The sequence below is a fragment of the Mustela nigripes genome, chromosome 7, assembly GCF_022355385.1.
Source record: "Mustela nigripes isolate SB6536 chromosome 7, MUSNIG.SB6536, whole genome shotgun sequence".
NCBI lineage: Eukaryota > Metazoa > Chordata > Mammalia > Carnivora > Mustelidae > Mustela > Mustela nigripes.
In genome coordinates this window covers 139,570,620-139,582,901 of record NC_081563.1, presented here as the reverse complement: position 1 = coordinate 139,582,901, position 12,282 = coordinate 139,570,620, and the positions used below count along the sequence as shown (strand labels likewise).

General features: G+C 57.7%; 1 protein-coding gene across 4 annotated transcripts in view; it reads left to right on the top strand.

The window, feature by feature from the left end:
- The window catches only part of DIDO1 (death inducer-obliterator 1), a 47,426-nt gene that overhangs the window by 15,546 nt on the left and 19,598 nt on the right, over nucleotides 1-12,282 (top strand). For 3 of the 4 annotated variants that reach the window (XM_059407377.1, XM_059407375.1, XM_059407376.1), the window contains exons 2-7: nucleotides 292-458; nucleotides 973-1,083; nucleotides 1,850-2,678; nucleotides 3,333-3,654; nucleotides 5,481-5,693; nucleotides 6,617-6,827. In XM_059407377.1, the coding sequence (XP_059263360.1) occupies nucleotides 1,852-2,678; nucleotides 3,333-3,654; nucleotides 5,481-5,693; nucleotides 6,617-6,827 (1,573 nt within the window). In that variant the 5' untranslated portion in view covers nucleotides 292-458; nucleotides 973-1,083; nucleotides 1,850-1,851. The remainder of the gene's footprint in view (nucleotides 1-291; nucleotides 459-972; nucleotides 1,084-1,849; nucleotides 2,679-3,332; nucleotides 3,655-5,480; nucleotides 5,694-6,616; nucleotides 6,828-12,282) is intronic. The other variant, XM_059407378.1, reaches the window with a different exon arrangement.

Below are 12,282 nucleotides of genomic sequence, written 5' to 3'. Positions count from 1 at the left end.
CCCCCCCCCCCCCCCCCCGGACCGACCAGCGCCTGGCGCCCCTCCGTGACCGGCCTAGCCATGTTCCGTCCCAGTGCAGTTGCGTGTCTTCTTCTGCACAAGTCCTTAAAGAAGAGGACTGTGTTCTTGCCTTTCCTGTTTCTTTTTCTCCCCCACCCCAACTCCCTGAGTGGGTCACAGTTGATGACATATGTTCAGATAATAGATTACTTGCGAAGTTTGGTGCTTTTTTTTTTTTTTTTAATGTTACGGTTACTTGAATCTATAAATAATTTTCTTATTTTCTTTCAGGCACGTTCTCCGTGGGAACAGTCTTGAGATGATCTTTACTGTTCCCTGTGGCCAGTGACGGACAGCAGCAGTGTCGGAGGCCGGGCTGTGCCTGTGGAGCAGGCGATCCTGTCCGACAGGTGCTCAGACCTTTGGAGAAGGCGTCGGAGCATCCGGGGCCGGGGCAGGTAACACCGCCCTGGTGGCAGCATCAGTGACACAGTTTTCTCTTAATGGGGTTGAAGTCGTGTGTCCTGTTTCTGAAGTGCCATTTTACGTGAAGAAACAAGCGGTCTGACGTTCGTACGTGGTATGACGTAGCATGTTTAGCCCCGAGGTGGAGGCGAATGTTCAGCCACGTGCTGAGAATTTTTACTCGGCGCACTCCCGTTTTTCCACTGGCTTTTTGTTGGTGCAAGTACTTGACGTTTTAGGCTCTCCTCGGTGACAGGTGTGTTTGTTGAGGAGAGTTTTTCCCACGCAGAATCTCAGGACCAGAAAAGTGGTGTGGTCCTTGCTGGCACGTGTGCTGGTGTCACAGCCACCCCCGGCAGCTTCCGAGCGGCCTGGGAGCCACTCAGTGCGGCCGGACTCAGAGTGGACGGTGGGTAGAGTCAGCAGGAAACGGGAAGTAAAAGAAAGAACAAAAAACAAATCTGGTTGCGTGTGGTTTTGACTTCTGTGTATTTTGTGTTTTTGAAGGTTTTCATCCCAGCACAGTCCTTCCCTGTGACGGAATGCGGCGTAAAGGCTGAGTCCGCCTTAGCGTGTGGTGCGCGTGAAGCCTGGCTAGCCTAGAAAGGAGTTTTCAAGGTATATACGGTCTTTTTCAGGGTTCCTCAAGAATGCAGTGCTTTAGTAGTCTGTCAGTGAGCAAGGTTGTTTGCACGGAAAGCTCGTCTCCGTGTCATTTTCTAAAGTGGCCAAGTTACTGTTGCTGCGCGACAGCCAACCCGGAGTCAGGGCTTGGGAGTCTGGTCAGGCCTTCGCCTCTTGACCCTTACCTCCACCGGGGTGGGCAGGGGGTGCGGTGGGCACTGGCACTCGGGCCGCAGCAGGCCTGGGGTGCCCTTCTCTCTAGCAGGGTGGTTGGACCACTTACACAGCAGCTCAGGCCACACAGCCCGGGACGGAAGCGGCCAGTCCTCTCGCGCACTGGGCCTCAAGCCCGCCTGGCTCTCCATCCTCTGTGCCAGGGTGTTGGGGGGAGGGGACGGGTGCGAGGCGCCTCCCAGCACTGCAGCCCTGCTCCGCCCACGCCCTCATAGCGCCCAGCTGAGTGCCGGGGGGACGGGCTTGAGTCGCTGGCTGCGGTTGTGTACCGAGCGCTAGATGCGTGACTGTTGACTTCTGTCCGGGGTCCCCCCGGATCTTCTCTGACGCTACCTCTCAGGAAACCCTGATCGAGAGGACTCATTTGAATCGACACCTTCGCTTTGTGTCGGCAGAAGGTGGTGGTTTGATGCGCAGCCGCGCTCCCTCCACGTGAATCTGGAGCCTTTGTGTTCGTGGCTCCAGGGCTTGCTCTTGCCAAGAAATGTTGCCCCGTTAACGTGGCTCGGTTCCCTTTCACCGCTAGGTATGGATGAGAAGGGGGATCCGAGCAATGAGGAGGTGCCCAAGGCCATCAAACCCACCAGCAAAGAGTTCAGGAAAACATGGGGCTTTCGAAGGACCACCATTGCCAAGCGCGAGGGCGCTGGGGATGCTGACTTAGACGCCCCGGAGCCGCAGCCCCAGCAGCAGCAGAGCCTCTCCTTGCGACGGAGCGGGAGGCAGCCGAAGCGCACGGAGCGGGTGGAAGAGTTTCTCACGACGGTCCGGCGAAGGGGAAGGAAGAATGCGCCCGTCTCCCTCGAGGATTCCGGTGAAGCCGCGTCTTGTGCCGTCACAGATGTGGAGACGGCGTCGGAAGGGAGCGTGGAGAGCACCTCTGAGGGGAAGGGCGGGCCCCCGTCGGGCTCTGTGGGTGATAAGGAGCGCCCGGCCGCCTCCGTGAAGGCCAAAGGAGGTGAGGACGAGGACGACACCTCTGACAGCGACAGTGACGGGCTGACTTTGAAGGAACTTCAGAACCGCCTGCGAAGACAGCGGGAGCAAGAAGCGGCCGATAGGCCCCCCAAGAGCCGCCTGAGGAAGAAGCGCCGGGAGCAGGATCCCACACGGACCGTGGACGTGGGGGCGGGCAGCGCCGCGGACAGCGTGCTGCCCCACCAGCAAGAGCCCGAGGCTGAGCAGGGCGCGGCGGCCCAGGCTGAGCGGGACGGCGGAGACAGGGAGCCGGAGGGGAAGGCCGCTCGGGGACTCGAAGGCAGAGACCCCAGGGATGTGGGCAGGCAGAAGCCCGAGTGTGAGGCCTATGAGCCCAATGCTCTGTACTGCATCTGTCGTCAGCCACACAACAACAGGTAGGCCACAGTATGGGGGTGCGCTGGCGGCCCCAGCGTCCAGAGAGATCCAGGGCGTGAAAACAGCAGGGGAGGGTTCTGTGCATTTTGAGGGGACACCTTCCAGAGCTGGGCTGCATGAGTGACTCACTCAGTTGGGAAGGATGAACGAGGCATTGGCGGGGGGGTGGGGCACAGAAGGGGAGGGACTTTCTGTAGCCACACAAGGCCCCCCCACTGCCGCCGTGGGGTGGGGGGAGGACGCATGAGGCCGTATGGACTCCAGCGCTCCTGTCGTAGATGGGTTGGACACACCGCCCTAGACCGTCCTGGGGGGCACGTGTGAGCAGGCTGTGGTCGGCTGCAGCTTCAGCACCCAGAGCCCGTCTGCGTGCTGGACCGTGTCAGGGAGCCACCGCCTGCTATGTTCGGTGGGACAGAGCGACGTGCTGGTCCGTGGGGATGAGGGCCAGGTCTCCGGGTGGCAGTGCCGTGAAGCCTGCAGCTCTCGCTCAGAAGGCTTCCGTCAGGAAAAAGTCAAGGGAAGGGCATATGAATCGTTCTTTGTGTTTTGCTTTTTTTCATTACGTGTTAAAACCTGAATTCGGTCTTTTAATAAGTCTGAAACCGTTTATCGAGCTTCGCGTTCCTGATGCCAGTGTTTTACAATTTGAGGTTCATGATTTGCTGCGACCGGTGTGAAGAATGGTTTCATGGCGACTGTGTGGGCATCTCCGAGGCCCGGGGACGGCTCCTCGAAAGGAATGGCGAAGACTACATCTGCCCCAACTGCACCATCCTGCAGGTGCAGGACGAGACGAACTCGGAGAGCGCGGAGCAGCAGGAGGCCAAGTGCACGCCCGCGGACGTGGACGGCACGGACTGCACGAGCATGGGGACGGTGGAGCAGAAGTCCGGCGAAGACCAGGGGATAAAGGGTAGAATTGAGAAAGCTGCGAACCCAAGTGGCAAGAAAAAGCTCAAGATATTCCAGCCTGTAAGTACTTGTCCGCGAGGCCAGTGATAGATGGGGACGAGGTAGACCTCGGGGCCCTGGCGGCAGAAACGCCAGGACTCCCGACAGTTGGTCTTTCTTTCGGAGCAGGTTGGGTTTTCCCTTCCAGACGGCGTTGTGTCTGCCGCGGGCTGGGCTCCGGAAGCAGCAGTCTCCCCTGCACGTGGCTTCGTGGGCCACCTGCGCTCTGTGCTCCCGCAGGACAGCTCAATGGGCCTTTCTTTAAGTCTTAATCGGCCTCCTGTACTGTTCGTATCGAGTTAATGTTTTCCTTAAACAGACTCATTTTTTAAAGTTAGTTTTTCCTTGAATATGTTTTTTGGAATGTCAATTCAGGTACACACACAACAGAATTATTATGAGTTCCTGAAGTAAATGTGCATCTGTTTGACCTGACCCCATTGTCCTCAGAGAGCTGGTGGTCTTGCACCTGTCTTGCTGTGAGACACTGAGAGCAGTGCTGGTGACCTGAGCCTCCTGGGGCGGCGGGGGTTGGGGGGCACACCACTTGATCCTTGGCATCCAAGGCACCTCCCTCAGCTGCCACTGGCGTCCCCTCTGGAACACTCAGGCACTCGCTAGTAGGGCTATGGCTTTTCCGTGTCACCAGCTTCTGATGTCGAGGAGCACAGTCACGGGCTCACAAGAGCACATTCCCCCAAGTCCTCGGAGGCCTGTGCTCGGCCTTGGGCGTGCAGAAGCTTTGAGAGCTGTGAGACCCTCGAGGCGGAAGTGCTGTGAGGTCTGGACCATTTAAGCAGTAGCGTGAAGATGTCCAGACACCCCGAGTGGGGATATGATGGTTATTCTTACCTTGTTTGGTCATTAAGAAAAATTCGTGGAAATGGAACAGTGGGAAAAGTCACCCCAATATCGTGTCTTTGTTTTTGATGTTTGAGGCTGCATTCGCTTAGATTTATTCTTGGTCAGACTTGGATTCTGTGGAAGAAAAACCGTGTCAGAACACCAAGGTGCAGACACTAGATTCAGCTCAAGTACGTTGAGGGCTGGGTTTGGTCTCGCTAGAGCCTCCGCGCTGCGCGACCAGGGAGCCGGCCTTAGCGGCCTTCCGCAGTGTACACTTACTAGCTTCCACGGGACAGAAGCCTGGGCCTGGCCTAGCCGGTCTCTGCCCAGGGTCTCCAGGGAGGGCACCCCCGTGCCAGTGGAGGCTGAGGTTTTCTCAGAGGCTTGGTGGGGCAAGGATCCACCCCTGCAAGGTTCCGGTGATTTTGTGTGTGTGAGCGCCCTGTGCGGGACTCAGCAGTGCTCAGTCGCCCGTCGTCTGCCTGAGATTCCCGCTGAAGGGGTGTTCCTGGGTTTGGTCCGGTAGCTTCACCCTCAGAGCCTTGCTACGAGGGCCTCCCCCACAGCCCTCTGCTCCTTCCAAACCAGTGGTGGAGTCTTCTCTCTGCTGCAGGGTCCAGTCCCTCCTCAGACATGTTATGTTGATGAAACAGACCCTTTCCTTCGCTGAGAACCCTCTCGTTAGCGTCCTCAGTTGCACCCGCAGAGCTCCCCGTCGGCCCTGCAACGGGTCCGAGCTCTGGGGGTAAAACCCCGTGGTGTCCAAAAGTCCCAGGAGCCTGCGGGCCAGGGCAGAGCCCGGGGGCCGCCTCCCAGCCCTACAGCTACCTTGAGGGCCCTGCAGCGGGGCAGAGTGGGGCAGGTGCTCTGAAGAAGCAGGGACACGTTCTTAACCGGCATGGAAGGTGCCGCTAGTGTGTCCGTTAGAAATAGCCCTGAGGCATGACCAGGAAGTTGGGGAGCGCAGATGCCTGCTGGAGCCCACGCCTTCTGTCCCGTAGGTAGCCGAGGCGCCTGGGGCCGCGAAATGTATCGGGCCCGGGTGCTCCAGCGCTGCGCAGCCGGACTCGGTTTACTGCAGCAGCGACTGCATTCTCAAGCACGCCGCGGCGACGATGAAGTTCCTCAGTTCAGGTAAAGAACAAAAGCCAAAGCCTAAAGAAAAGACCAAGACGAAGCCAGAGAAGCTCATTCTCCCAAAATGTAGTGTCCAGGTAAGCTGTTCCAGTCCAGCCTTTGGAGTTGTCGGGGTGGGACGTGTCCGCGCGCCGCGGGCAGCCATGGCGGGTCAGCTTGCGGCGGGCGGGGCACAGCAGGTACGCACCGAGCGCCGCTGGCGCCCCCGCACTCCGCCTCCAGCCTCGCACACTTGCCCTGTCGTTACTCGGGTGTTGTCTCCCTGCGCCCGTGGTGGGCGTCATCGGCACAGACCGCAGTGAGGCAGTGCGGGACCCCAGCCCTCCATCCGGGAGCCGGCACTTTTCGGGGTCCCGGGGGGTTTGCCAGGGCCTGTGTGGCACTGAGATTTGCAGACGGCCCAGGGCGAGGAGTGGGTCTTGGGGAGCCAGACTGTGTGCCTCGCCTTGAGTCCTGACTTGCGGATCTGTCTCTCATGCCGTCTGTGACTCAGGCATAGTCACAGCTGCTTCGGGAGTCGCCCAGAGTTCTAGCCCAGGTCCGGGGGCCGCATTGCAGTCCTGTTAACACCGGTGATGAGTGAGGCCTAAGTAGTGCCGTCTGGGGAGCCCAGCCCACTGTTTGAGTGCTTGCTTGGCCTGTAGATGGTGTGGTGTGTGTGGCTGCCGGTTCTGAGTCCCTGGACGCCAGAGCAGGTTGCTGTGCGGTGTGCCGAGTGCCTGGCACAGGAGGCGGGACATTGCCGGCCTCCAGTCTTCCAGTGTCCCCAAGCCTTGCCTGGCACCCAGGTCCTTATTCGTGACCATCCCTCCACGTCGCTTGGACGTGCAAGGGTAGCCCAGCCCTGCTGCTGAGCAGATGCAGAGCCCAAGGTCAGGGTGGTGAGGGGGGCCTCATGTGACCCTGACCGTAGAGCATATCATGACCTTCGTTGTGGAGCGCGAGGAGCGGAGGCTCTGTTCTGACCTCCTTAATGATCGGGGTTTTGCCGGTTATCCAGGCAGGCATTCGAGTCTCTGCTGTGCACAAGAGACCGGCTCCAGACAAGAAAGAGAACACCGTGAAGAAGGCACTGGTGGCCCCGTCGAGGAGTGAGGTCCTCGTGAAGGAAGCAGCCAGTGAAGGCACGCCGTCCTGGGCGAGTGACCACAATTACAATGCAGTAAAGCCGGAACAGACTGCTGCTCTCTGGCCGCCACTGTTGTATAAATGTATGTATCACTTAGGGGTAGCACCTGGACCCTTCCTGGTCTTTCTGGACAGCTGTCACTCAGGCCTGTCCAGGACCAGGAGCTTTAGCCGTGTTTAATGCTGCACCTGCAAACATGGAAGCAGGTGCCCGAGCCCCAGGTGCTCCGAGCCCCGTGCACCCCCTCAGTCTGTCGGCCCTCCCTATGAGTACAAACCTCACAAAGATGTACAAACCTCGTGGCTAAACGTCTCACCCGGCAACCAATGTCTTTAATCTCTTTCACTTTCACTGTCAGGCTCTGGTAAGTATTGGTGTGGTCTTCGGCGCGGTCACGCTGGGTCAACGCGCTCCCGGCATCCAGACCCTTGCCGGCTCGTCACAGCCCCACTGGCTTAGGAGTCTGTCCCACTCATCTAGTCTCCGCACACGGCTGCCTCTTGCGGGGATCCAGTCTGCAGATAGGGAGCACCTGACACTCAAGTGCGGTCTCCAGGAGTTACATTATTTTTGATCCAACAGGAATTTGTGTGTGTGCAACTCACTAAACACACACACACACACACACACACACACACACACTCACGTATGTATGTACGTTCAAGTTTTGAAGGCTGTTTGCTGCTACATGTGCTCCAAGGTAAGTGAGTGTGACGTGCTGGCCCTTGGAGCTGTGCCCCCCTGAGGGAGCCCGCAGTAACCGGGACCTGACTGTCCCGGAGGCTTGCGCTGACAGGTCGGAGCCTCCTCGCCTCCAGACGGGTCCCAAAGCTGCGTAGGACCCTGCTCGAGATCGTGCAGTTGGCCCCTCTCCATTCTGTTTTCAGCCAAGCACCCAAACTTAAATTTTGAAAATTTAAACTGGTCCGTAGGACCCATCTTGTGCTATTACTAAGATTATTTTCACTCGGTTTTAATTTATGTCGTCTTATGTTTTGTGCCTTTTAGAAAAGTACCAAAAGGCACATAGCTTTAAGTTCAAGACCATGGGCGTGAGCCACACTGTCCCACGGCCGGCACTCCCGCAGGGCCACGCTAGAGCCGACGGGGTTGGGGAGCTGTGAGAGTGACCCCAGACCTGCGGGGGTGGGTGGGTTGGGGGGAGTCGGAGGGAGCTGTTCCATTACAGGGTGAGCTGGGTACTGGATTAACAAGAGTCCCTGACACACCGCAGGCGGTTGGAGCTACCCATGCTAACCGCACATCTCAGACCTTCAGCAGAGCACCCTGACGAGTCCCGCATGCACCTCAGTCAGCACCGCAGACCAGCGAGCACCGGGAGCACTCGCTTTGGAGTCTCGTGCGTCAGTGCTCGGAGTCGGTCACAGGCACATAACAGAACGAAACAGCGGTGGGGGCTTGGGAACCGCGGAAGCCCTGGGTGGCGGGCTTCAGTACGGCTCCGTCTCTACCAGCCAGGCCCGGAAAGCTGCTGCGAGGCTCCCGGTGTGCACGGGGAGGGGGAAACGGGATGGCTCCTGTCTTTGAGGGGAGCAGAGGCCCGGAGGAGGCCCGCTTCTCGGCCCCTGCCTCCTGCCTGCCCTTCCTGCTGCTCCGCCCCTCGCCGAAGCGCCAGCTGCTTCAGTAGACAAAGCTGGGCCCGGGGAGCGCCGGCCCTTTCAGCACACTCACATCTCACAGTTCAAGTCGGCGGATACCCAAGGTGGATAGCACGCATAAGGGACATATCTTTTAGCTAGTTGCTTCTGATCCTTTTCTGTTACCCCAGAATTGTCACCTTCCAGTCATGGGTAAAATACGCAACTTCAGCCTCGGTGAGTAGCGGTCGTGTCTCCGCCTCTCCCCCAGACCATCCCCTCACAGTTGCGGGGCATCAGGCAGCGTGCACACACACAGCAGAACCCTGTGTCCCCACAAGGACCCCCCAGCTGCCTTTCTAGCTGGCTGCAGAGCATGTTCTGGGTTGGGGTGGCTAGATTTCGGGTACAGCTGGCACTGGACCTTTGTTAGAAGGAAGCATTCCTACATTGACCTGGGTACATGTTAAGTCTGTGGGTATGTCCCCCATTCCACAGGGCCCACGGGAGGTCCCCTAGACATCCCCTCACCCCCCAGGCCACTGCTGCTGACCTTGGGTTGTGGGGAGTGACAGCTGTCCGTGAACAGGGTGTGAGGAGGCCTCCCATGGAACAGACGGGGACTGGGAAGCTCACTCTTCCTCTCCCACGAGAGGACCCGCAGATGCTCTGTGTCCCCGGTGACGCGGTTCACGGTCACCGCTCTCGCTGGTCTCTGCGTGGCTGCTCCCATGTAGCACCCACTGCCGCTTGATTGACCGCTTCCCTCAGCCACCACATGTCTGTTTCGTGACCTTATTTTTTTCTGCTCTTTTTCAATGTTGGGTCAACTTCTGTTGTCAAGGCATGAAGAGAAAAAGGCTAACAATTTTTTTCTGAAATGTCCCTGACGTGTTAGCATTTGGAAGTGGAGTTCTGATGCGTGTAGGCACAATTCCTGGTATCTGGGATCCCCTACGTGGCTCATTAGGGGACTTAAAACACTGGGATTCTGAACAGATCTTGACTGGAAAGTGAGATTTCTACAGTTTTGTCTAGCTTTGAGAGAAAGCAAAACCTTAACAGCCGGGACTCCCAGACTCCCGAGATCTGGTAAAGCAGTCTGCCACAGATAGAAGCATTTCCCCTGTAAGTTTCGGGGGCACGCCGCTCAGACGAGGAGAAGGGGGCTTGCCACGGGGACGAGGAGCGGCTGCAGAGGCGCGCTCCCGAAGCTCTGAGTGGAAACGTTTCCTAATAAAGACGCAGGGGGCGCTGGGACCTGGGAGTGCCTCGTAGAAGCGTACATCCTTACCTGTGAGCGGTTAGGGTTGTATCAGTTACGTGAGCCGTTTTCAACCTATTCCAGAATCGTCCTTGGCAATAAAATATGGTCGGGGACGAACAGACCTGGTACACCTGAACCAAGGTCATCATCCGCCCCCCCAGTTAGAGAGAAATCCAGAACTCTACTGAGAAAGGTGCAGCTCGACCACCCTTCCTACTGGGTGTACACCTGGGATTTCCTCAGCGCTCAGTGATGTTGAGGTATTTCGGACTCCCCACGTCTTGTGAGCTCAGAACCAAAACCCAACAAACTGGGTAACTTTAGACAATCAGGTCAGGGAAAGGTTTCCCACATACATGGACTTGAACACTGGAGATGAAACCGCCAGGAGCGCCCAGTGCTGTGTCCGTAGTTGTGCAGCAGCCGCTGGAAGTTTCCAGGATTGGCTCCTTCCACCTGCCCTCCAGTGAACTTCACGTGGCCTTGGGGAGCTGTGGCTCTACTGTGATGTCTAAAGACACTATAGGGAAGTCCCTTTGGTGGCATGTGTGTCGATGCCCCCGTAACCCCTCCAGTGCGGCACACAAGTTTTACGGGGCACTTGCATTAAGCTGTAGCGTTCTTAAAGTGAAGTCGCGTTCCCTTGCACATAGCTCTATTATTTGCTTCTGCAAACCAAAGAAGTTTTCCTGAAATGAAGGCTGGGTCCTCTTCTAGTGCCAAGAACCTGGAGAAATTCAGCCAGAAGCACGCAAAGGTAACTGCTGCAGGGCCCTGATTCTGGTCTGCACAGGGCCAGCAGCCTTGGGGTTTTCTGTGGAATGGGACCCTTTGGGACAAGGGGCGGGTGGAAGGGTCAGTGAGCTCTTCTAACAAGCCCTCAGCCCCCTAGGTACGTGTTGGATGAACTAGTAGGCAGTTTGGTACAGTGGTAACTAGTTAAAATTTCACCTTAAAAATATGGTCATGCCTGTCAGCCAGCCGGAGAGCTGTTGGGAAAGCAGCAGCTCCACGCCCGAGTCAGTCTCGGGCCCCACATCCACTTCCGCTCCGACAGCGGGCTGCTCACCGGATCCCAGTCATGTAGTCGAGAAGAGGGAAGGACCACCTGTTTCCCCCCATGGCCTCGGTCCCATTGTGTCTGCGTGATTCGTGGGGAAGGACAGTTTGACTGGTTCTTCTGTAGGTTATCCCTCCAGCCTGGCTCGGGCTCCGGGCTCGTTTTCAGAACGCACGGAGTGGAGCTGTTGTACAGTGAGGAAGGGGTCTCGCTTCCAGGTCTAGACTTGGGTTTTTTTTTGTTTTACAAGTGGAGAGTTCTGTTCCTCTCTCCACTAAGGTGCAAGTCACTCATACACTGAACATCAGGAAGAAAAAAGCCTCAAAAAGCTTTTGTGGAGCCCAAGCCAAGACCGTGTGCCTGGGGGTCTGCATAACGATGAGGCCTGGTCTGAAGAGTGTCAGGGCACAGCTTGGGCATTCTAGTGTGTTAATTGGGGGATTATACATGGTTTTTGATGCAGAAGCAAATTGGTACTTGATTTTGCTGCCAGGAAAAAACTCACTTTAAAAATTTTAAGCAAAGGCACAAAAAGGATGGTTTTCTCTTACTACTGTTGATTTGACTTTAACACCAGGAGAACTCTTGCCGGTCAGAATTGAAGTGGGAAACTTCGTTGTGCACGTGTCACCCTGAACTGAGCGTAGAGCTGCTGTCCCAGCCAGCAGAAAGCACAGCCCAGTGCACTGGGGACCCAGCGGGAATGACGGGGGCACATGGAGGTGGCTGGCGGTGGGAAGCAGGGGCTGAATTTCGGAGCCAGTGGGGAGGGAACACATGGCGTCTCAGTTGGGGTCCTTGGGGCCTCCTCACCTGCCCCGTGGAACGCAGCCATGCTTGAATCCTTGTCACACCAGAAGCTCACTCTTCTTTTTCTGGCTTCTACAGCCAGTTACTCGGCAGTGAGCCCACCTGAGACCAGTGGGACTCTAATCTGGGGATTTTTAGGGTAGACTAGTAATAGTTGGGGCAGGACCAGAGCGCAAACGGTTTAAAGCAACTTGCCGCTACCCTGAGGGTTTCCCACCGGCCCCTGTGAAGGATCGTCCCTAGAGGTGGGTGTCTGGGGCTGCAGGGCTGTGCCAGCCGGAGCCTCACCTGGGCAGCTGCGATGGCCTCTGGTGGAGACCTGTGCTCCCGGCTCCGCGGAGGCCCACCAGTGCCACCCAGTGGCCAGCGATGCCGCCGCGTCACTGCCGCCTGGCACTGGGACAGGGCCCCAGTCTTGGGCTCGTTGGGAAGTTGGCTGGTTAGAGTGTCTGCAGGCAAACCCGCTGTGCTCAGCTAGGCTGCACCCAGAAGAGTTCGTCTCCGTTACAGACGAGTGGCCAGAACCAGCACAGTCTGCTCCATCGGGGGCAATGCCCGACCCATAGGGGCCGCTCTCCTGTAGCTGCTGAGGTCCTGCCTGTCCCAGTGCTGTGGCAAACTGCCCTTCCCCACAAGCAGGCCCAGAGTGTGGGGCTCCTGGAAGCTCTGCTGCCAGGGTGACCAGCTTGGACACTCCCTGCGGGCTGCCTTCCACACACAGCAGCTTCCGGGGGGATTCGGGCCCCTCCTCTCTGCTGACCCAAGAGTCCCACACCGCTTGGGCGCATCAACTGTCCCCTGG